Below are 25,411 nucleotides of genomic sequence, written 5' to 3'. Positions count from 1 at the left end.
CGCTCAAGCAAGTCTATATTCATGGGGGGAGGGGGTATTTCATTTACTCTTAAACAAGAATATTTTATTAATGTAAAAAAAACATTTGTACAAAATGAGAATAAAAAAATAAAGAAAAAAAAGAATGGAAAAAAAAAAGAATGAAACTGGGTTTGAAAAAAACAGCTTTATAAATACTAAAGAAGTGTGTGTGTTTAGTGTGGAGATGATTAGTTCCTGTGAATAAGATCTAGGAGATGTGGACTGCAAACTCAATGAAACAACAAACAGCATGCCATGGCAATAAAAAAAAACTTAATTAACAGTGAAATAATGTCTGAAATGAAGTTAATAGTTGTACTATATTTGCCCTAGTCAGCCATATCTCAAATGCCAAATTTTAGAAAAGACTTAACGTTTAACAACTCCAGAAGAATGTGATCAGAAGAGTAGGAAGACATGCCAAGTAAGAATTGAAGTAAATGGACAGGTTTGACATGAAAAAAAAAAAGACTAAGTAGAGGTGAGAGCTGTCTTCAAATATAGGAAGGCCTATTATGTAGTTTAGTGATTGAAGCCATGGTAGTTGATGAGATATCCAAAAAAGAAAATGGAAGAAATTAGAAGGGACAGGACAAAGCTATTGCTAACCAATTAGCTTATTGTTTCATTTGGACTGAGAGAGAACAAAGAGCAATGACTTGAAGTTGTAAAAAGTCAGATTTAGGTTACACGGAAGGAAAAATTTATTGAGAGCTATTACAAAAAGTGATTGGGCTGCTTTGGGAGGCAATGGGTTTTCCCACTAGGTGTTTTCAGTCTGATAAGCATTTGTTAGAATGTTACAGAAGATATTCTGGATCAGTTCTTGCTTAAACTGAATGATTCTGTCAATCCCTTCCAGTTCTTAGGTTTTTTTTTTTTAATGTGATGTGTTTAGCTTGGGCCCAGAAAGCACAACTAAGAACAGTGAATTCAAACAGCAGATTTTGATATTCTGCTATTTCAAAAAATAAATGAACTCTGGTTAAAAATTAGATTAAAAGTAAATCAATATACAAAGATTCTATTCTATAGACCTGCTTTGATGCTTAGGAGTTATGTCCTCAGGGCACAATACTACTACAGAGGCCTTTCTGATCAAATCCATTTTTTTGACATGATTTTTTTTAATATTTAAAAACAAAACAAAAAATACCTCCCCCCAACCAAACAAAAAAAAACCCAGATAAATAAAATTTACAGCGAACATACCCAGTAAATATCTGTATGTGCAATTAAATACTGTGTCTGTTACTGCAGCATGAACCACACACACAAACAATATACAAGTATCCTGGGGGGATGGGGTGGATAGAGGAGGGGTAGGCACAGGTTTTAACTCATGGGATAGAGGAGATGGGGGGAAGTGAAAGGAGGGGGAAAATTAATTTTTAATTAATTTTTTCTTCTTAATTCTATCCATATAAATATATTCATAAAGACCCCAAAAAAAAAAAAAAGGAAGAAGAGATGAGGTGGCAGGGAAGGGGAGGAATGGGAGAATGTAGACCCCCTCATACCAACCCCTCCAAATGAAAGAAATACACTGGGGGCCAGGATTGGGGCAAATGGGATGTCCAAAAAAGAAGGGAGAGGATTAGAGAGAGAGGGAGGCAGAGAAGAGGAGCCACCCAGAGAGAAGGAAAAGGTGGCTAAGAAAACCCCAGACTGAGTCGTGTGTGTGTGTGTGTGTGTGTGTGTGTGTGTGTGTGTGTGTGTGGTACCTGTCTCACTGTCTCTATGGCTCTATCTCCCTAGCTCCGTGCAGGTTCCCATGTTGGTCTGGAACAGCATCTCTGTCTGTGATTTTTCTGTATCCCTTGCCCACGCCACCTTGCCCTAGCTTGTGGTGCTGGCCTCTTCCCTAGATTTCCATGCTTTATTCCAGTCTGTCCCTGGTGTGCTGTTTGACTGGTCATGGAGCAGAGGAGGACAGATGGACAGATTGTATTTAATGGCTGGCACAGGAAGGAGTAGCACCCGTCGCTCTGGGCAGGGCCAACAGGTCAGAGAAACTGTGTAAGGACAGGAAGAGGGCTGAGTCTTGTGCAGACAGTGCTGAGGCTCGTGAGGCTGGGGAAGGGAGATGGGGTAGGGGACTGAGTGGGAGATGTGATAGGGCTATTCATCTGTGTCTTGGCCTGGGGGCTGTTCTCAGGGTTGTCCAGGTCTCCTGGCTTTTGCCCCCACTGGTCCATGCTATATGTATATAGTATTTACAGTGCCTCCACTCAACCATAGATGGGGTCTGTGGGGCCTGGGAACCATTGGGAACACTGGGGACATTTAGTTGCATGACCACCACACCTGGTCCCTATGGGGACACTCCTGAATATTGCTGTGGCATCTGTGGTGGGCTGCAGGGGAAAGAGACTGAGGCATCTGGTACTGCTCAGAGCCAGGGGCTGCAGAAACCCTACTGAAGGGCTTGTGCCATTCTGCTGTGCTGGTGGGATCACACTAGTGCACAGGCATGCTTCCTGATGAAAAGCCTCCCTGGACTGACTGGCTAGCAGGGACCAGCACTGGCTGCTGAAAGGGCTACTGGACCACATTCTGGGACTCATTTCCCATGGGAACTTCGTATGAAGGTAGTGGAGTATACTGGACCACTAGGCCTTGCATCACAGGTGACCGAATACTACAGACAGAGCCATCTGAGTTTGTGTTGCTCCAAAGGTTGGGGCTCCAGAGATTTGATCTTGCTGTCTGTGCTGCTCTGTTGGCTGCTTAAAGTACAGCTCAGCCCCTCATGGTTCCCCTTGATCACATTTAGATATCCAGTCTGGTCAGTCTCTCAGGCAAATATTCTCTCTTAAACCCATTGATATTCCTTCTCCTCTCTCTCTCTCTCTCTCTCTCTCTCTCTCTCTCTCTCTCTTCTATTGACTTTCTCCTCCTTTCATCCTGTAATAGAACTGATCTGGTTATCATCCAGGTCCATGCTGGTGTCATCTCTCTTCAGGATGAACCTCTGTTGAAATTCTACATTTTTCTCATCTTTGATATATGGTTTTGTTGATGAAGGCAGCTTTTCCACTTTAGTCAGGATTGTGGTCCATTCCAAAATAGGCAGTAACCTGGTGTAATAGTGTCCGGTGATATGAGGTCATCTGAGGAAATTTTTTTTATTTTTTGTTTTGTTTTTTTAGGGTTTTTTTGCAAGGCAAATGGGGTTCAGTGGCTTGCCCAAGGCCACACAGCTAGGTAATTATTAAGTGTCTGAGACCAGATTTGAACCCAGGTACTCCTGACTCCAGGGCCGGTGCTTTATCCACTGCTCCACCTAGCCACCCCAGGAAATTTCTTGAACTGGTTAATGTTGTCATTAATGAATTTCAGAATCTCTTGTTCTAACTTTAACAGCATCATTCTGTCCCTTGGGTTTTTTTTTCCAGTATATTTACTAGAAATTCATGTAGGTCTATTCCAGTGGAGTCTGTATATTCTTTTTTTTTTTTTTTTTTGCAAGGCAATGGGGTTAAGTGGCTTGCCCAAGGCCACACAGCTAGGTAATTATTAAGTGTCTGAGGCTGGATTTGAACTCAGGTACTTCTGACTCCAGGGCCAGTGCTCTATCCACTGTACCACCCAGCCACCCTAGAGTCTGTATATTCTTGACTGGAGTCTCAAGATAGCATTTTCCTTTGGACCTTTTCTTTATTTTTGTCTTTTCCTTCCTTTTCAGAGACATCTTTAATAGACTTCTCTTCTTTTTTGTCAGAGGGGTAACTGATATACAACTGAATTTTATCCTGGGTTTCCAGTGGCCCATCAACAAAAGGAGTAGAAGACTCCTCATACACTGCCAGCTCTGCTCCAGCTTCAGTTTAGTTAGACTTGGCTCTTTTTCTGGCATGTCCATGGTTGGAAGCTCATCTCTGTGTCTCCTGCCAAATTAGTGTATCCTCACCTTCCTCCTCATCTCTTCCTTACTTGGTGACTTAGATACAAACTTATTCTTGCTTACAGACTCTTCCACCAGCTTTTTTTCCTGATTCTTTCATTATTTCCAGGGTCTCTTGAGTAGTTACTGTTGGACACCTTCAATAGAATAGAGCAGCCTCTATGGACACTGGGCTCCAGCTCTGGCTCAGGCCCTCGCACACCTGGGTTAGGGTTCTTCTCAGCAGGGTTTTCCCCTGGGGCTTAGGGTGGGAGAGGGGGGAGAGGGAAGGGGCTGGGGGAAAGGGGGGAGGGGAAGAATGGGGAGAAAAGGGAAGAAACCAAACCTGGAAAGGGGAGAAAGGGGGGGACCAGAAGGGGAAGAAAGACCTAGAATCCCGACCCCTGTTGATCAAATCCATTTTTTATGTTACTATATAAGAATTTTTTGATGTTAAGAAGTGATCTGATGGGGAAGGCTTTCACAAGTTCATAAAGTTTCTCTTCAGCATGAAGTTTTTGATGTTTTGATCTTATGGATTACATTTATGGAATTTCTATCCAGAGTGAATTCTATTATGTTGAGTAAGGCGAGACCTGATGGTGAAGGCTTTCCCACATTCACTACATTTAAAGGGTTTCTCTCCAGAATGAATTTTCTGATGTTGATTAAGATTTGCCTGCTTGGTGAAGGCTTTCCCACATTCACTACATTTATATGGCTTCTCTCCAGAATGAATTCTTTGATGAAGATTAAATTGTGAAATATAGCTAAAGGTTTTTGAACATTCATTACATTTAAATCGTTTTTCCCCAACATGAATATGCTGATGTTGATTAAGGTTTGCTTGCTTGGTAAAGGCTTTCCCACACTCCTTACATTTATATGGTTTTTCTCCAGCATGAATTCTTTGATGCTCAGCAAGCCGTGATCTGACAGGGAAGGCTTTACCACATTCACTACATTTATGGGGATTCTCTTCAGAATGAATTCTCTGATGAAGATTAAGTTGTGAAATTAGTCTGAAGGCTTTTCCACATTCAGTACACTTAAATGGCTTTTCTCCAATATGAGTATGCTTATGTTTATTAAGGTGTGTCTTCTGAGTAAAAGCTTTCCCACATTCATTACACTCATAGGGTTTCTCTCCAGAATGAATTCTCTGATGTTGAGTAAGATGTGATCTGATGGAGAAGGCTTTTCCACATTCATTACATTTGTAGGGTTTCTCTCCAGAGTGAATTTTCTGATGTTGAGTAAGGTTTGCCCGTTTATTAAAAGTTTTGCCACATTCATTACATTTATAGGGTTTTTCTCCAGAATGAATTTTTTGATGCTGAGTAAGATTTGTCTTCTTGGTGAAGGTTTTTCCACATTCACTACACTTGTAGAGTTTCTCTTCTGAATGCATTTTCTGATAAAGATTAAATTGTGAAATCTGGCTAAAGGTATTCCCACATTCAGTAAACTCAAAAGCTTTCTTTCCTGTATGGATTCTTGGGCATTTAATTAGGTATGATTCATTTCTGAAATTCTTTCCATATATATCATACTTATAGAAACTCTTTGCTGTAGGTACTCTCTCTTGGGTAACTAGGATTGATCTTAGACTTAAGTTTTTCTCAAATTCATTTCTTTCGAAGCTTCTCTCCTTTGATGTTTGTTCAGGTATGACTGTTGATTGCTTTCCCAGTTTTTCCTGGTGGATTTGATGCTTCACTAATGTATCAAAACATTTAAAGGATTCTCCCAGTTCAGAGAACCAAGAACAATGCCTTGTGGATCTTTCCATTATTATCCCCTGAGATGACTCTTTCACAAAAGCATCCCATTTTGTAACTGACTCTTTGACTTTGGGCACAGTGTCCCAATCTGAAAGAAATCCAAAAATATATATATATAAAAATTACCCTCATGCTAGAAGGAAAAAAAAAACTGTTGACACTGGAATGGAATAACAATGTTGAAAAAATGTCTAAGATAGGGATTCTTAACTTGGGGTTTATGAACTTGTTTCAAAAATATTTTAATAATTATATTTCAATAAAATTGGTTTACTTTGAAATCCTATGCATTTTATGTATTTAAAAATATCTAAGGGATTATAGGTTTATAGCCTTCACTAGACTGCCAAAGGAATAAATGACAAAAAAAGTCAATGACAAAAAATATTTTAAATATATTTAAATTATTTAAAATTAACAAAGTGATCTGAAGAAATGAATTCTTGGATTATCTGGTGTGTTAGTACAAGTATTATCACAATTGACATTTTCTTCATGAGAAAAGTAATACTTAGAGAGATGACATGACTTGCCCATTGTGCTGCAGAGACACAGAGAAGAACAAGGACAAGCTTGCTATTTATGTTTTATGCATATGACCTGTTTTTTTTTCCCACTGGGTTGAACTGGAGAGATAATTGTGGTTAAATGTAGAAAGTAATGTGAATATAGATATCTGATCAAAACTCAACATTATTTTCTTTCTTTTTTTGTTTTTGTTTTTTGCAAGGCAACAGGGTTAAATGACTTTCCCAAGGTCATACAACTAGGTAATTATTATTAAGTATCTGAGGCTGAATTTGAACTCAGGTCCTCCTGACTCCAGGGCTGGTGCTCTATCCACTGTGCCACCTAGCTGGTCCAACATTAATTATTTTCTACAAACTCCCAAAGTAACTCTGACTCCTCTGCAAAAAGGAGTAGGACACTAAAACATATCTTTACATAATTAGTTAGTACTGGAACTACATTTTATACTCATTTATGTCATAGGGTCAAAAATTTAGAGAAGAAAGAAACTTTAGAATTCGTTATAATTCATTCACTTTACTTATAAAGGTGAGGAAATAAGGTCTAGGGAAACTAAGTGATCCAAGTCATATAGATCATAACTGGCAAAACCAAGACTTGAAATCAAGTTTTCAGACTGAATCAGCACACTGCCTCAATTATTGCATGTTGTTCGATAGGTGCTTTAGGCAAATGGTTGTTAGTAAAAAGAGCTTTAACAAAACATGCCATATAGTTATTAATTATTATCATTATTGATTGTTCCCATATATAGACTTCTACCTATGAAGAGATTGAGAAGAGGGAAAAGTAAACAAAGGCAGAAAAGTAAACAGATAAGAAAAGCAAATATTAATGAGAACAGGATCAGAATGTAAGACATCTTCACCTTATAATGTTCTATTCCAATTTATCTTATACCCAATTGTCAGATTAAATTTCCACATCAGTCCGTTGATTATTTTTTGTCTCTTTTTTGTCTTGTTTTTTTTGCAAGGCAATAGGTTAAGTGTTTTGCCAAAGGTCAAACAGGTAATCAAGTGTCTGAGGCTGAATTTGACTCCAGGGCTGATGCTTTATCTCCTGTGCCACCTAGCTGCCCCCCAGTCCATTTATTATATCCACCAGTGCCATAAATTAAAATATCTCAAGTGTTTTAGTGCCCAAATGAGGTATGAATGAAATTAGATGCCTCAGGAAGCAGTGAATTTCTTTTTATCATATTCTTCAAATAGAAATAGGGTGATAGCTCCTCAGGGAAAAGGAAGATTCTTTTTCAGATATAGATTGGACTGGATAGTCCCTGAGGTTCCTTTGAACTTAATCTGTAATTCTGCTCAGTACCACTGAAGGAAGCAGAAGGTTAAATATGAAAAAAAAAAATAGAAAAAAAATGCAGGTGGCTAGGTAGTGCAGTGGATAGAACACCAGCCCTGGAGTCAGGAGTACCTAAGTTCAAATCCAGCCTCAGACACTTAATAATTACCTAGCTATGTGGCCTTGGGTAAACCACTTAACTCCATTGCCTTGCAAAAAACTAAAAGAATAAAAATAATAAAAGAAAAGAAAAAAGAAAAAATCAATTAACTTTAAGAGCAGTTTCCATAAAATAAATGAAGATAGAAGCCAGGTTTCCGGAGGTTAAGAAAATGGTAATTTGGAAGCAGAGGCAGAGGAATAAACTATTTGATGACAATAAAAATACATGTAGGAGGTCAAAGCAGCCTCTGCTCTTTTCACTTCTGAAAGACTGAGGAGGGGCAACTAGGTGGCGCAGTGGATAGAGCAACAGCCCTGAAGTCAGGAGTACTAGAGTTCAAATCCAGCCTCAGACACTTAATAATTACCTGGCTGTGTGGCTTTGGGCAAGCCACTTGACCCCATTGCCTTGCAAAAAAAAAAAAAAAAAACAAACTAAACTAAAAAAAAGACTGAGGAAAGAGGAAAACTTTCTAGGCCAATATTTCAAAGTATATTCTCCCTCACTAGCTACCTTACTCAATCTAATGTTTATAATAATTTACCATCTGTTAGTTTTATTCACTCACATGAACAGGTGCTTTTGGGGACTTTACTATCCAGCATCCTTGGTACTTCTTCCAACTGGGAGATAACATCTGGTTTGGTGTCTGAAAGACCTGCTTATGGAAAAGAAAAATAAAATAGACATTTTTTTTCCTCTTAAAAAAGAGAGACATTCCAGAATATAATTTAGGCTCCATATATATATATATATATATATATATATATATATATATATATATATATATATATATATAAAAAGAAGAGTCTAAAGAAGGTATAAAGAATAGTTCAAATGTCTTCTGAAGTGTATCCAAAATCATGTTTTCCATAAAGTCTAAGCGGATGGGTCAATTGAGCTGATTTTGGTTGAGAAGGGTACTTACTAATCTTTCCTCTTTGGAGGAAATATTTCCCCTTGATACTTGGTGTCAGCAAAAAATGCTTGACATATAGAAGAGTAGAACATGGGGAAAGTACAACATCATGGATAGCATTGAGTTAATTGAGTTGTCTCATTTTTATTCCTCTAAGGCAAAAAGATTTTCCATTTGGAAACATACAATAAGTATCTTGTTGATTCGTCCAAAAGCATTTTAGAACTTGTTTTCTACAAATCAATACCAAACTCAGCTAAATACTTCCAATACTCTATTATTTCAAAAAATTTACAGAATAAAAATTTCATCAAAGTGAATTTCAGAATAACACTAGAAATATTTACCAAGAAAAACTAGATTCCTGTAAGTCTCCAGTAGTACTTCCCTGCAGAGGGCCTGTTCATCATGGTTCAATTGTGTCCACTCTTCCCATGTAAAATCTGGAGCCACATCTTTGAATGTCACTGATTCCTGAAACATCAAACACATTTGTGGTCATTCAGGGGATACCCTGAAATACTCAGAACTTCTCCTCTATCACTTTCCTCCTGCCAAGAGAATTCCCCTTTCCAATTTCCCTATTTCTGTCAATGGTAATATATAATCAATGAAGAAAGGAATATGAACTCAAAATTAATAAGGATAATCCTAAATACAGAGAAAAAGTAACAATCTGAGTTGAAAGTTAACACGAATTTCTTTCCCTATATACTTGTCACTGCCCACTCCTCAGATTCTTAAATGCAATATGGCCCACTGTTCTCAACCTATTCAATTCTGGAATTCAGTCCCGACTCACTGCCCATTGGAAAGGATCATTTTGGTTGCCATATAACTTTCTGGGGCTCCATGGAAGGGGAAAGGGATGGTTAAAAATCTATAATGTGTGAGAAATGCCAGACCTCTTCATTCTGGAGTCAGGATACCTAAGACACAAACCAGGTATATGTGACCCTAGAATGAGATCTCCTGGACCCATGGATTTTTTTTTAATATGTCAAAAGTTAGAGATTATCATCACTCTATGAGAGTTCTTTTGTAATGAAACAATTAAGCAAAACTAATAATACAGTGTTCTCATTTGAAAAAAACATGCAACATTCCACAACTATAACAACACTTTTTTAAATTAAAAAAAAATAACAGGAATCCTATTCTCACTTCCTCCCAATTCTCCCCCAAGTGGGAAAAAAAAAGAAAAAATTGTAACAATAATGCAAAGTCAAGCAAAATAAAACCCTCATTGTCTGCATATAAAAATATATGTATTATTCTGTACCCAAAATCTAGAGACTATTTCATTACTAATTCTCTGAAATTGTAGATAGTCACTCTATTGAGCATAGTTCTAATTTTACTACTTTGTCATCTGGTTTTGCTCATTTCATTCTTTGTCAATTTATAACTCTCCAAAACTGTTCATTTTTAGAATATTTATGTTATAGCAGAAATTGTTCTGGTTCTGCATCGTTTCATATGAGGCTATCCATGTCTCCTTGAAATTATCTCTTTCCTTATTTCTTATAGCACAATAACATTTATAACATTCAGATATCAAAGTTTGTTCATTCATTCCCCAACAGATGAGTTTTGGGGTTTATATATTTATTTTTTGCTGTGACAAAAAGAGCTTTAATAAATATTTTCATAAAGACCTTTCCCTATTTCTTAATTTCTTTTGGGCAGTATATGCCTATGTCTGGATCAAAGGTATAAAACTTTTATAGTTTTTTGTATACGATACCAAGTTGCATTCCAGAATTGCACAAACCCATAATGTGCCTATTCAGGCACATAGGTTTTTACACAAATAAGAAAATTAATAAATAATAGTTAAATACTCAAAATCATTTTTAAAAACTCATAAAATGCCAGAAATGGAAGGGACCTTAGACATCATGTAGCCCTCATTTTGGAGGTGAAAAAGTTGAAGCCCAGAAAGATTAACTGACTTGCTTAGGGTCATTTGGCTATGTTGCAACTTAATAAAATTGCATTATTAATACAGTTGAACTTTAATTATTTTGAGATATATATATTATTCAAATTGTTGATCATATAGATCTTTAGAATATCTATCTTTCCTTCACCATCTTATTTTATTTAATATTTTATTATTACTTATTGCATTACAAGAGCGGTAGGGTCTATTTTTGCAAATTACTATAAATTCTAATAAAAGAATTGATAGTAGGAGTTCAATGACAAAAATGTTATGATATTTATTTCTAAATATAATCTTCCCTTGGTATCCTGATCCATATTAACAATATATGTGAAATGAGAACTGATGATGATATTTTATAATAACAATGATAATAAAGTTCTATGAATCTATAATAAAATAATTTAATTTTAAACATTAATTTTACTTTTTTTTCAATTAATAACCAATTATTTTCTCTCTTCTCATTCCCTGCTTCTTCAAAAAAAAGTAAGGAAAACAAAACCTTATAACAGAAATGATTAAGCAAAACAAATTCCTGCATTGCTCATGTCTACAAATGCATATCTCATTGTGCAAGTTGAATCCCACTCCCTTGACTCTCTTGACAGGAGGTGAGGAGCCTCATTTGTTATCAGTCCATTGGAATCATGGTTTGGTCTATTCACTGATCACTCAAAGTTTGTTTTCTTTACAATGCTGTTAATGTATTAATTCTTCTAGTATTACTCATTTCACTTTATACTGATTCATACAAGTCTTCTTGGGTCTCTATTGAAACTTTCCCTTTCATTAGCTCATATAGCTCCAGAATATTCTCTTACATATGATGTCATATTTGATGAGTTGATAAGCCATTCTTCATTTGAAGGGAACACTCTTAATTTTCAGCTCTTTACAACTACAAAAAGAGCTGCTATAAAATATTTCTTTGCATATGGGTTTCTTTTTTCTTTCTTTGATCCCTTTGGGGGTACATGCCTAATAGTTGCATAGCTTGGGTCAAAGGGGATGGACCATTTGGAGATTCTGGAAGCAAGTTCCAAACAGTTTTACACAATGCATTTAATGTGCCTATTTTCTTGTAGTCCCACAAACATTTGTCATTTTCCTTTAAATTTAGAATTATTTTAGTTATCTTTAATAATGATTTGTAACATTTTTAAAAATGATTGTTAATAGCTTGGATTTCTTTCTACTTTTGAAAAACTTCCTTTTCAATTATTTCAATTAATTTTCAATTGTCTCAGGATTCTCTAAGTAAACTACTATATTATCTGGAAAAAAACCCTAACAATTTTGTTTCCTCTTTGCTAATGTTATTCTCTATTTTTTTCGTATCATTAGCTAGCATTTCTAACACATTAAATAACAGTAGTAGTAATAATGGATAACTTTGCTTTCAACCTTGATCTAAGTGAAAAGGCCTTTAATTTATCCCTTTTACATATAATGTTGGCTCTTAGTTTTAAATCGCTACTACCTACGTTAAGGAAAGGCTCATTTATTAATACACTTTTAAACAGAATACACATAGCTTATCAAATATTTTTGAATCTATATGATTTTTGTTGTTTGTTGCTAATATAGTCTCTTATGTTGGCAATTTTCCTTATTAAAAAACCATCCATCCATTCTGGTATAAATCTAACCAAACCATAATGTATAATCTTTGTGATGTCCTTCTATAGCCTCTGCTAATATTTTACTTAAAATACATGAGGTCTTAATCATTTTTTTCTTTTTTCCCCCTTCCTCTGTTTTATCTCTCCTTAAGTTTAATTTACATCCTGAGATCAGAGTTTTATCACAGAATTTGGAAGGATACTTTCTCAGTTTATATAATACTATAATTAATTATTTTCTCAGTTTTTCATAGAATTATCTTATAAATCCAGCTATCTGAGGGATTTATCAATTTTCTATTTTGGTCTTCTGTTAATATGACCATTTTATATTTTTGTAAATATTCAGATATTTCATTTAAATTTGTTGGTTTTATTGGCAAATAGTTGAACAAAAATATTTTCTAATAATTGACTTTATTATTTACTTGTGAATTGTTTTTACTTTTTTCTTTTTTTCTTTATTTTTATTAAAGATATTATTTGAGTTTTACATTTTTCCTCCAATCTTGCTTCCCTCCCCCCTCCCCCCCCACAGAAGGCACTCTGTCAGTCTTTACTTTGTTTCCATGTTGTACCTTGTTCCAAATTGGGTGTGATGAGAGAAATCATATCCTTAAAGAGAAGAGAAGTCTAAGAGGTAACAAGATCAGACAATAAGCTGTTATTTTTTTTCTAAATTAAAGGGAATAGTCCTTGCACTTTGTTCAAACTCCACAGCTCCTTATCTGGATGCAGATCGTACTCTCCTTTGCAGACAGCCCAAAGTTGTTCCCGATTGTTGCCCTGATGGAATGAGCAAGTCCTTCAAGGTTGAACATCACTCCCATGTTGCTGTTAAGGCATACAGTGTTTTTCTGGTTCTGCTCATCTCACTCAGCATCAATTCCTGCAAATCCCTCCAGGTTTCCCTGAAATCATATCCCTCCTGGTTTCTAATAGAACAATAGTGTTCCATGACATACATAAACCACAGTTTGCTAAGCCATTCCCCAATTGAAGGACATTTACTGGATTTCCAATTCTTTGCCACCACAAATAGGGCTGCTATAAATATTTTTGTACAAGTAATGTTTTTACCCTTTTTCCTCATCTCTTCATACTTTTTTTCCCCAGAAATAATATTCTTTTTATTTTAGAAGGACACAGAAACAGATAAACACCCTTTTCCCCTCCCTCCCTTAAATAAGAGCATTTGGAGTTCCACTAAGTTCCCAACAGGTCCAAGCCTTCCTATTTCCCTTTCCTTAGAGTCATAAGATTTTTAAAATTATCTATATTCTTCCCTACAGCTCAAACCCAATCTAGGAGGGGGGGTAGGGATGAGAGAGCAAGAAAAGGAAAATGTGGGCCTTCCTTAATATACTAGATATTCCTTTCCCAAGAAAAGGATGAAGGCTCAGCTGATTGGAGTAGATAAATGGAAGAGAGGAAATGGAGATGTTATTTTTTCTTTGGGTAGGTGGAGGGCTAAAAACAACTTCCTTTTAACCTTACATATTTATATATTTACAGTATATATGAGAACAAAGGTTTGGGTGAAGTCAGTTCTCATGATGGGGAGGATGAAAGAGAGGGAGACAGAGAGAGAGAGAGAGAGAGAGAGAGAGAGAGAGAGAGAGAGAGAGAGAGATACATACATTATCAAATCTCTCTTCTTGGTCATAGTCTTTCTCTACCCATCCAATTTTTCAAGTATCAACTAGAAAAAGTGAAGGATTAGGAAGTGATGAGAGTTGGAGAAAGAAGGAATGTTTGAAGGATTTCAGCCCATAGTTCTCTCCAAGAGAAAACTGAGAGAACAGGGGAAGGGTATTCCACAGGGAAAAGGGATCTGAACGTGTGTGGACTTTGAAGCAACCAGCCATGCCTGCCAAGGCATGGGCAACCCTGCAATGCATCTCCCATTGGGGTGGGAAGCTATGCCAAACCCATCTCCTCCAGGACACTTCGAGGTGACTCATCTTCCTCCTGCAATAGATCTGCTTGTTCTATGGCTTTTAGCACACTTTTCTTAGAAGTATCCTGGACATCACCACCCATCAGAAATTCATCCAAGATGAAGTAGGCCTTCTCAAAGTTGAAGATGATGTCGAGTTCACATACACTGCCTAAATATTTGTCCAGGAGTTCCACATATTGGTGGATCAGTTCCAGTGTGTGGCCCTCAATGGCACAGCAGAAGTAGAGACTTGCATATCTTTTATAGACTACTTTGAGATCTCTCCACTGCAGGAAGCTGCACATCTTCAGCTTTCTGGCCAAGACGACCTGCATAAGTTCTCGAACCATCTTTTTCCTCTCCTTGTCTGACATAGCCAAATACCATTTCTGTAGCCGAAGCTTCCCTTGCCGGCTGAACAGCAGCATGAACCGCATCATCCTGCAGCCTCGGTCGCAGCGCGTCCCTCTCTTCATACTTTTTTCTTTCAAAAATGAAATTCGTTTATTTCAGAATTTCTATTTTGGTGTTTAATAAATTTTTATGTTGGTTTTCTAATTTTTTTAGCTTCATGCCTAATTTTCTCTTTCTTTTATAGATGAAAATTATTTAGCAAATTAAATTTGCCTTTTAGGAAAGTCATCCATTTCACTGAAGTTTCATTTTTTTTCCCTCTATAAGATCACACTGTTTTGCTTAGTAAATTATTTTTGGTTTTATCTTTTGTCCTTTGGAATATTGTATTTCAAGCTTTCTATTTCTTCATTATGGTAGATGCTTAAATCTTGTATGATCCTGAAGATCACTCCTTGGTATGTGGATGTTTTTTTTCTAGAAATTGAAGTAAATTTTCTTTGAGTTAGGAGCTCTGGGTTTTGGCTAGGGTGATTCTTAAAGTTTTCATTCTGTGCTTTCTTTCAGAATGTAGATTCTTTTATGCGTTCACTTTTTTCTCTGATTCTAATAGGTTTGGACTTTGTTATTTTTTTAAAAATATAGTATCAGAGCTCTTTTTTGGGGAACTGGCTTTTTGGTATCTGATGATAGTTAAGACTCTCTTTGATCTCTTTACAGGCCATTTCTTTTTGAATTATTTTCTTTAATTTTTTGCAACCTTTTAACTTTTTTAAAAAATTTCTTGTTGTCTCATGGATTCATTAACTTCTAATTGGTTCACTAGAATTTTCAAGGAAACTGTTCCTTGGGTAAGGTTTTATATTTCTTAAACTAACTTTTACTTCTTCTAAGTCTTTCTTCTACTGCTCTCAATTCTTTTCTCTAAAGCCTTCATTTAATTTATGATTTTTAAACTCTTGTTTCTCATGCTTCAAGAATTCTACATGGCCTTGTGGCCAAGCTTTTTTTACTTTGAGAATTTGTGGATAGATGTTTTGAAGTTATTTTGTTCTTAGAGGTGTGTGGGCATACTTGGGCTCTTTTTTTGTGGATATCTTTTTTTACTCATTCTTCCTATCTTATTTCCTGAATTGGGATTTTGTGTTGGGAACTGGCTCTGCACATTCTGAGAGGAATGTCGGGGCCTTGTTTTGTCATAATATTTTTCTCTAAGGTTTTGTTTCTATTTTTTTCTGGGTAATGAGTATTAGGTTCTTCAAAGATCTGAGCAGTGGCTCAGACTGGGCACCCATAAAGTTTCAGCATGCTCTAAATTTTCTGATCTAAGATGATGTCTGAATGCTATCTCCCCACTTTTTTCATGCTCTCAGCCCTAATTAAGTCTAGGTGAAACAACTGAAAATTTACTCTGGTTGAAGATCTACTGGATGGCTAATATGCCCCTGTTAATTAGCTAGTAGGTTCAGAGCCTTATAAATGCAGGCTTGTCTAGAAGCCTACTATTTTCAAAATTGTAATTCCATTCTCAGAAAACTTGAATGATTCTCTACTGACTCTAACATAAAGTCACAATGGCATTTCAAAACTAGCTCTAATCCAGGCCAATATATTCACAATGGCTATTGCAGAAAACATGTTCACATCCACTTCTATGTATTAGTCTATGGTATTCCCGCCACCTGGACTCCACTTTCTCATATTTCTTATTAAATATTTCATAATTCTAAATTTTAGTCATCTTTCAGGACTGACACAGGCTCTATCTTCTGTTCTTCAATCTATGTAGATCTCTTAATTCTTTGGTTTCCTATAGCACTTGCTTTTTGTACCATACCTTCTGATACTTCATCAGATAATTTTTTGCATTTCTTTTGATTTCAAAAAATACAGGGTGTTCCAAAAGTCTCAGTGAAATTGTAAGCTTTAATAACTTAAAACAGCACTGAGACTTTTTGAATTCCCTACATATATACTGCCCTTTGTTCTTCAAAGAAGTTGTAAAGGCTTGGAACCAAATTACTTTATATTTCTTTTGTAAACTTCAGGATGATTACCATAGTACTGAGCACAAGTATAATAGGAGTAAATGCTGGGGAGAGGAGAGAAGTCACACATAAATGAATGTCCATCCATCTACCAAGAGATTCAATAAAAAGGATTCAGGTTTCTGGACAGAGATCTGATTTTTTTTGGATAGAAAAACCCTGGAGAAAAGGAAGGAAATATGTCTATACTCACAATCAAGATGATTGTGGGAACCCTATTGGTGAAATGCCATAATAATAATAATAATAATAATAACAACAACAATAATCAACAAAAGCCATGAAAAAAGTTAAATGAATAATTTAAAGGAAGACATGTCTGGGACATGATTGGTATATGTTCACTTCATACCCTTGCATGGCCAGGACTCCAGCACAAACAGCACTGATATGGCACCCAGATGTTTGGGGTCCAAGTCCAGTGCTGGGCAGAAAAACCCCAAAACATCAGCCAATCTTCACTAACTTTCTCTATAACTTTTCTGATTTCTATAATTGCCATGGAGGAGGGGGTTAGGGAGCTTTGCAGGGATTCAAATATGTCACCTGATGCCTGCCCCAGTCTGTCCACTTTGATTATTAAATTACTTTAAAGTCAATCTGGAGCTCCCAGCTTCTTTTTTCAGTATCATGTTGGACCCCATGTTTGTAGGGAGCTTTGAATATCCCACTGCTGGGGATATGGGGCAAGACAATCTTCAGAAAAGGAAAAATAAATTAACTTACCTGAGATCTGATTATTGGGATCACACTCAGCATTCCTTCTCTCTTTCTGTTTCCATCTTGGGGAAGGACAGAATCCTGAGAACATGCTCCTGGGAAGGAAGAAGTATGAAAGTAAGATTAGCCTACAAGATCTGAAAAATTCCAAGAGAATAATGCTGCCCAGGGCTCTTGAGTTTGTCAGAGTAATCAGAACAAGTTTCCAAGTATGGAAGTCTGGTTTAAGATTTGAGATATGTGGTTTAATTTTGTCCTCTGGAATGTATAATAAAACTCTCAGCAACTTTTAATCCATTTGATTAGGAAATATGGAATGATTAATTTGCTAGATTTCTTGGTTTATTTATTTAATTTTGGGTTGGGGTTTTTTTTGGTGGCAATGGGGTTAAGTGACTTGCCCAAGTTCACACAGCTAGGTAATTAAGTGTTTGAGGTTGGATTTGAACTCAGTTCTTCCTAACTCCAGGGCCAGTGCTCTATTCACTGCACCACTGAGCTGCCCCTAATTTGTTAGATTTCTTACTAACTTTGAGCAAAATCAATTGAATATATTTACCTTAATTTTTCCAATTTGCAAAATTGGAATAGTTGTAATTACTTCATTTAACTTACAGAGATCTTTAAAGAATTAAAACATATTATTAATTTCTTTTTTTTAGTTTAGTTTTTTTTTTTTTTTTGCAAAGCAATGGGGTTAAGTGGCTTGCCCAAGACCACACAGCTAGGTTTATTAAGTATCTGAGGCCGCATTTGAACTCAGGTACTCCTGACTCCAGAGCTGGTGCGCTATCCACTATGCAACCTAGCTGCCCCCCAAACATTATTAATGTCAAGGTATAATATGGAACTCAACATTCAGAGCCATTGATTGTTGGATGGCAATTTCAATAGACCTTTGGAAATAACTTGTGAAAATTTATCGAAATGCTGAACAGTTTTACTCTTCCCTGCTTTTCCACCAAAAATTAACAGTGAAAAAGACATTTTGTAAAGCTTTAAGGAAGGGACTGAATTCGATAAATGAGAGAGAGGACTAATGTTGAGGCTAAAAATTTCTCAATATCCATAAAGTAGATGGTTTTATCTTCTCACCTTCATCAATCCAGAGATTTCTCTTCCTCCCTATTGTTTCTTCCCTTCACTACTGTTTCTCCAAGGATACCTCAAATTATATATTTATTCTCAGACTTCACTCTCTCCCTCTGTCCTTCTGTAGTTCTCACCTTCCTCCTCAAGAATCTGTGTCAAATTCTCCACCATGGTGACCACCTCCTCAATGTTCTCTGGATGCAGTGACTTCACCCAAATCCTGATCTCACTGGGTAAGATAGTCAGAAATTGCTCCAGCACCAACAGCTCCACGATCTGTTCCTTTGTGTGAATCTCTGGCCTCAGCCATTGAAGGCAGAGTTCCCAAAGCTTGTTCACAGCCTCATGGGGTCCAGCTTTCTCTGGGTATGGAAAACATCTGAAGCTCTGGCGAGAAGCCTCAGAATTAAATTTTTCTTTTCCTATGATGGTTACCCTTTCCTTTGGAGCATCTGCTCTCAGTAACCTTTCTTGTTCATACACAGTCAGAATCTGGGGACTTAGAGGCATCATCTTATTCAGGGTCAGCATCTTTCCATTAGAGACCATCATTAGGAGCTTCAAATTTATATTCTTAACAAGGAGTCATTTCTTTTCAGGCTAAACACTTCAAACATCATGGTTGGCTGGAGGGACCCAGAAGTACCAGTTATATCATCTGACCCTGTAGTGATTGTTAAGATACTGTAGACATGCAAACTGCAAAGAAAGTGATTAATGGGGAGCACTGTGATCTTGATGCTAAGAAAGGTATAGAGCTTTCAGTATTGACTCGAGTATACATAATAATTGCTCACAGATATTTAGTAATTTACAGTTTATATAAGTTTCCTCACAACCATGTCATCAACTGCATGGTATAATTCCCTTTTTTTTTTCTTTTGCAAGGTAAATGGGGTTAAATGGCTTGCCCAAGGCCACACAGCTAGGTCATTATTAAGTGTCTGAGGTCAGATTTGAACTCAGCTACTCCTGACTCCAGGGTCAGTGCTCTATCTACTGCACCACCTAGCTGCCCCTTACATGGTATAATTCTAACCATCTGCATCATAGTTTGAAGAAACTAAGATTTAGCCAGGATAACTCACTTAAGTTCATACAAGTAAAGTAGATATTAGATCTCAAGTCTCTTGGTCCAGTCAAATTGTACAGAAATCGAGTCAAATATATCTAGATCTCATACAGATGGAGACAAATACAGAAATTGATTCAAATTTCTAACACTCCTATGCCACTTGAAACTGAGAAATATGTGTATTTCCCTCTGTTATAAACAAATTTTACAAGGGCAGAAATCATCTCGCTCTTCTATGAATTTGACATAGCACCCAGTATTATGCTTTACACACCATGGAGGGTACTATATAAATGTTTGTTGAATATATGAATGTTATTGAAAATAGACCAAAAAGACTAGCAAAGAGTGGAGTTTTGGTTCAAAGAATCAAAAACTGGGAAAGACAGTACTTTACTATGTGATGAACAAAGCCATTAAAAAATCATGTTCAACTATTGTTCTATTAGAAACCAGGAGGGACGAGATTTCAGGGAAACCTGGAGAGATTTGCATGAACTGACGCTGAGCGAGATGAGCAGAACCAGAAAAACACTGTACACCCTAACAGCAACATGGGAGTGATGTTCAACATTGAAGGACTTGCTCATTCCATCAGTGCAACAATTGGGAACGGTTTTGGGCTGTCTGCAAGGGAGAGTGCCATCTGTATCCAGATAAGGAGCTGTGGAGTTTGAACAAAGTACATGGACTGTCCCCTTTCATTTAGGAAAAAAAAAAAAACAACAGATATCTTATTGTCTGATCTTGTTACCTCTGAGAATTCTGTTCTCTTTAAGGATATGATTTCTCTCTCATCACACCCAATTTGGATCAAGGTACAACATGGAAACAAAGTAAAGACTGACAGTGCTATCTGTGGGGTGGGGGTGGGGGGAGGGAGGCAAGATTGGGGGAAAAATGTAAAACTCAAATAATATCTTTAATAAAAATAAATTTAAAAAAAATCATGTTCAATAATTACACCTGTTATAGAGGCCCTATTTGGAAACTAACTTAACAATCAAGAACTCTATCTCTATTTGGGGAATTATCAAATTCCTTTACTAGAAAAAACCTAATTAGTTCAGGTAGAGTAGGTTTCTAAGTGAACACTTATAAGCAAAAAAAAAGGAACCGGTATTTGCTTTGTCATTTTTAAGGTCAGGATTTAGTAACTTTCAGTTTGTGTACTGAAAGGAAGCTCTTTTCAAAAAATCTTCTGAGTATGACAGAATCGTAGGCAATATTTAGGTGTGACCCAGTCCTATGTGTACTCACAAGTGATGTGTGTCTGAGAGGCTACTTGGCTCAAGGGGATAGAAAGTCAGTCTCCCAATCAGCATGACATGGGTTCAGCTTCCACATCTGACACTTAATAGTTATGACCTAGAAAGATCACAACTTCTCAATAACACAATTCACCTTCTTTTGTATCATGGATCCCTTTGGAAGTTTGGTGTACCTGTCCTCAGAATAACATTTTAAATGCATAAAAAAAGAAACCAATTATATGATCATATAGATGTGCATATATGTAACATAAATAATTATAAAAATACAATGATCAAAATGTTGTTTTTTTTTAATATTAAGTTTATGGCCTACAGGTTAATAACTGGTGCTCTAAGGCTAAACTGAAGAGCAGGTGAAGAGGGAGTTTCAGCACCTATGAAATTCCACTTAGATGCCAAAGAAAAGTCCTCTCAGATGAAATCAATATTTTAGGTTAAATAATATGTCTTAAGGGCTAAGGAAACCCAGAAGAGAAAGGTAAACATTCCCTTTTGTGTCACGTACTCCTCAAAGTTCATGGACCCAAAGCAGATTAAAAAAAAGAAACCAATACAATTACAAACGTGTTTTTGTCCTTAAAACAATCCATATTCACGACTTTGACATTAAGAAACTCTGCTAAACTGAAAAGTCGCAATCCAGTTGTGACCAAAAACCTAAACCCTGGGTAGATTAAACTTCTGGGCAGATTAAAAATCTCACCACCCTTTTCTCCCCTTCTCTCGATCCCCTTCCCTCCTCGTTTCTATTCCCGGCTCCCGCCAGGTAGGAGGCCCTGTGGGCCCGCAGAGTGGGAAAGGACCGTGGACGGAAGGCAGCTGAGGACAAAACTATGCAGAAGGCGGAAGCCCGGGGCGGAAGCCTCCCCCCCGGCATCCACTGCTCCCGGATCCGAGCCTCGGATTGGGCCTTCCTGCAGAACTCCCGCCTAAAGCTTCCTTCCTCTACACACGCGTGTCCGCGCACACCGGCCAGGCACACGTACGTACACTCCCGCCAGATCTCCCCGGGCTCAGGCGCGCCGCAGGCCGCGGAGGAAAACACCCGACGGCTGAGGGCCCTCGGGCTCCGCCCAGACCCCGGAGCTAACGGAACCGCCGGGGGACGGCAGCTGCCGTCCTGGCTGCGCGCGCAGCTTCGGCAGCCCGCCGCTGCGTGGGCTTGGGACTACGATTCCCAGAATCCTCGGCGGAACGCGGTGCTCACCTGTCCGGCCTCCTCAGCGGTGCGGCTCTCCGTTACCGCCACCGGCCTTTCCTCGCAGAGCCCCCCGGGACCTGCCCATTTCCTTTTCTCCAGCTTCTCTTACAGGCGACGAAGGTGAAGCAAACGCTGTTCCTGAAAGCACAGTGCCCGGTACCCTTTAGCTTTCCATACAAATTCCCCTAGTCTCAATTCATAATGAAAGGAAATATATTCTACAGTTTCCCATTAATTAAGTTTTTTTTTTAGATTTTTCAAGGCAATGGGGCTAAGTGGCTTGTCCAAGGCCACACAGCCAGGTAATTATTAAGTATCTGAGGTCGGATTTGAACTCAGGTCCTCCTGACTCCAAGGTGGCTGCTTTATCCACTGCGCCACCTAGCCGCCCCAGTTTCCCATTAATTAAGAAAGGAAACACATTTTATAGTTTACTTTGCACATAACAAATATAAAGACATTAATTTCAAAGGCCTCACTCTGGTGCCTCGACATCCCTCCCCTCTCCCTTGCCTCTGAAGTGTGACTTTTTTAATTAAAGATTTTATTTGAGTTTTACAATTTTTCCCCCATCTTACTTCCCTCCCCCCACCTCCCACAGAAAGCAATTTGTCAATCTTTACATAGTTTCCATGTTGTACATTGATCCAAATTGAGTGTGATGTGAGAGAAATCATAGCCATAAGGAAGAAACATAAAGTATAACAGATAACAAGATCAGACAATAAGATATCTGTTTTTTTCTAAATTAAAGGGAATAGTCCTTGAAATTTGTTCAAACTCCACTGCTCTTTATCTGACTACAGGTGTTATTCTCCATCACAGATAGCTCCAAATTGTCCGTGATTGTTGCACTGATGGAATGAGTGAGTGTATCAAGGTGCATCATCACTCCCATGTTGCTGTTAGGATGTACAATATTCTTCTGCTGCTCATCTCACTCAGCATCAGTTCATGCAAATCCCTCCAGGCTTCCCTGAATCCCTGAATCCCCTAATAGAACAATAATGTTCCAGGACACACATAAACCACAGTTTTCTAAGCCATTCCCCAATTGAAGGACATTTACTTGATTTCCAATTCTTTGCCGCCAAAAACAGGGCTGCTATGAATATTTTTGTACACGAGATGTTTTTACCCTTTTTCATCATCTCATCAGGTATTGCTGGATCAAAGGGTATGCACATTTTTGTTGCCCTTTGGGCATACATCCAAATTTCTCTCCAGAAAGGTTGCATGAGTTCACAACTCCACCAACAGTGTAATAGTGTCCCAGATTTCCCACAACCCTTCCAACAATGATCATTATCCTTTCTAGTCATATTGCCCAGTCTGAGAGGTGTGAGGTAGTACCTCAGAGAAACTTTAATTTGCATGTCTTTAATAAGTAATGATTTAGAACATTTTTTTCATATGACTGACTATGCATTGCTTTGATCTCCTCATCTGTAAATTGCCTTTGCATATCCTTTGACCACTTGTCAACTAGGGAATGGCTTTTTTTAAAAATATGACTCAGTTCTCTGTATATTTTAGAAATGAGTCCTTTGTCAGAAACATTAGTTGTAAAGATTGTTTCCCAGTCTACTACACTTCTTTTGATCTTGGTTACAGTGGTTTTATCAGTGCAAAAGCTTTTTAATTTAATGTAATTGAAATCATCTAGTTTGTTTTTAGTTTTGTGCTCCATTTCTTCCTTAGTCATAAACTGCTCCCCTTTCCATAGATCTGACAGGTAAACTAGTCCTTGATCTTCTAATTTGCTTATAGTATTGTTTTTTATGTCTAAATCCTGTATCCATTTGGATCTTATTTTGGTAAAGGGTGTGAGGTGTTAGTCTCATATAAGTTTCTTCCATACTAACTTCCAATTTTCCCAACAGTTTTTTATCAAAAGAGAGTTTTTATCCCAATAGCTGGACTCTGAGTTTATCAAACAGCAGATTACTATAATGATTTCCTGCTATTGTACCTAGTCTATTCCACTGATCTACCACTCTATTTCTTAGCTAATACCAGATAGTTTTGATGACTGATGCTTTATAATACAATTTTGGATCTGGTAGGGCTAAGCCACCTTCTTTTGCACTTTTTTCATGGAATCCCTGGAAATTCTTGACTTTTTATTTCTCCATATGAATTTATTTACAACTTTTTCTAACTCATTAAAGTATTTTTTGGAATTTTGATTGGTAGGGCACTAAACAGGTAGTTTAGTTTTGGTAGAATTGTCATTTTTTTATTATATTAGCTCTACCTATCCATGAGCAGGTGATGTTTGCTCAGTTATTTAAATCTGATTTAATTTGTGTGAGAAGTGTTTTATAATTGTTTTCAAAAATTTTCTGAGTCTGTCTTGGCAAGTAGACTCCCAGGTATTTTATATTGTCTGAAGTTACTTTGAATGGGATTTCTCTTTCAATCTCTTCCTGCTGTGCCTTGCTAGTCATATAGAGAAATGTTGAGGATTTATGAGGGTTTATTTTATATCCTGCAACTTTGCTAAAATTGCTAACCATTTCCAGTAGTTTTTTGGATGATGTCTTGGGATTCTCTAGGTATACCATCATGTTATCTGCAAAGAACGAGAGTTTTGTCTCTTCCTTCCCAATTCTAATTCTTTCAATTTCTTTTTCTTCTCTAATTGTTGAAGTTAATATTTCTAATTTCGATATTGAATAGTAGTGGTGATAATGGGCATCCTTGTTTCACCCTTGCTCTTATTGGGAATGCCTCTAGCCTCTCCCTATTGAATATAATGCTTGTTGATGGTTTCAGATAGATACTGCTAATTATTCTAAGGAACAGTCCGTTTATTCCTACACTCTCTAGTGTTTTTAGTAGGAATGGGTGTTGTATTTTGTCAAAAGCTTTTTCAGCATCTATTGATATGATCATATAATTTCTGATAGGTTTGTTATTGATATGATTGATTATACTAACAGTTTTCCTAATATTGAACCACCTCTGCATTCCTGGGATAAATCCCACTTGATCATTAATGTGTTATCCCAGTGACAACTTGTAATTGTTTAAGATTTTTGCATCTATATTCATCAGGGAGATAGGTCTATAATTTTCTTTCTCTGTTTTAACTCTTCCTGGTTTAGATATCAGCACCATATTAGTTTCAAAGAAAGGCAGAGTTACATCTTCCCCTATTTTTCCAAAGAGTTTATATAGAATTGGAGCCAATTGTTCCTTAAATGTTTGGTAGAATTCACTTGTGAATCCATCAGGCCCTGGAGATTTTTACTTAGGGAGTTCAATGATGGCTTATTGAATTTCTTTTTCTGAGATAGGGTTGTTTAGGTATTTAATCTCCTCTTCCTTTAACCTGGGCAACTTAAATTATTACTTTAATTTCCTCCTCATTGATGGTGAGTTCACCTTTTTCATTTATGATACTAGCAATTTGGTTTTCTTCTTTCATTTTTTTTAAATCAAATTAACCAGAGGTTTAACAATTTTATTGGTTTTTTCATAAAACCAACTTTTGGTTTTATTTATTAATTCCTCCATAAGTCTACCA

At 37.1% G+C, this 25,411-nt stretch overlaps 2 protein-coding genes and 2 pseudogenes across 3 annotated transcripts in view; 1 reads left to right on the top strand and 3 right to left on the bottom strand.

Annotated features, from left to right (window-relative positions):
• Positions 1-1,767: 1,767 nt before the first annotated feature.
• LOC141503525 (uncharacterized) lies at positions 1,768-21,797 on the bottom strand. 2 transcript variants are annotated; one of them, XM_074208778.1, is made up of 5 exons: positions 18,464-21,797; positions 17,244-17,332; positions 8,948-9,074; positions 8,250-8,342; positions 1,768-5,779 (listed from the first exon to the last, which is right to left on the bottom strand). In XM_074208778.1, the coding sequence occupies exons 1-5, from the start codon at positions 18,879-18,881 to the stop codon at positions 4,464-4,466; spliced, it is 2,043 nt and encodes a 680-aa protein (XP_074064879.1). In that variant the 5' UTR covers positions 18,882-21,797; the 3' UTR covers positions 1,768-4,463. The 2 variants fall into 2 exon arrangements, with proteins under 2 accessions (XP_074064879.1, XP_074064880.1); XM_074208779.1 differs by having other exon boundaries at positions 8,250-8,339.
• LOC141503526 (R3H domain-containing protein 2 pseudogene) lies at positions 1,776-2,646 on the bottom strand (annotated as a pseudogene).
• Positions 12,732-17,233, bottom strand: LOC141503527 (AP-1 complex subunit sigma-1A pseudogene; annotated as a pseudogene).
• LOC141498776 (uncharacterized) overlaps positions 21,512-25,411 on the top strand; it is a 33,725-nt gene continuing 29,825 nt past the window's right edge. The window contains exon 1 of the mRNA XM_074201891.1: positions 21,512-21,999. Coding sequence (XP_074057992.1) covers positions 21,512-21,999 — 488 coding nt within the window. The remainder of the gene's footprint in view (positions 22,000-25,411) is intronic.

This window comes from Macrotis lagotis, chromosome X (genome assembly GCF_037893015.1).
Source record: "Macrotis lagotis isolate mMagLag1 chromosome X, bilby.v1.9.chrom.fasta, whole genome shotgun sequence".
NCBI lineage: Eukaryota > Metazoa > Chordata > Mammalia > Peramelemorphia > Peramelidae > Macrotis > Macrotis lagotis.
The sequence above is the reverse complement of the archived record's forward strand: the minus strand, read 5'-3'. Positions and strand labels throughout refer to the sequence as shown.

Bases quoted from the DNA above. Each gene is read 5' to 3' on its own strand.
- LOC141503525 (XM_074208778.1), bottom strand. From the start codon at position 18,881: ATGATGGTCTCTAATGGAAAGATGCTGACCCTGAATAAGATGATGCCT. The intron at 8,343-8,947 runs GTAAATATTTCT...CTTTTCCATAAG, and splicing joins CAGGAATCTAGTTTTTCTTG to CAGGTCTTTCAGACACCAAA. The intron at 5,780-8,249 runs GTGAGTGAATAA...GATTTCTTTCAG, and splicing joins CCCCAAAAGCACCTGTTCAT to ATTGGGACACTGTGCCCAAA.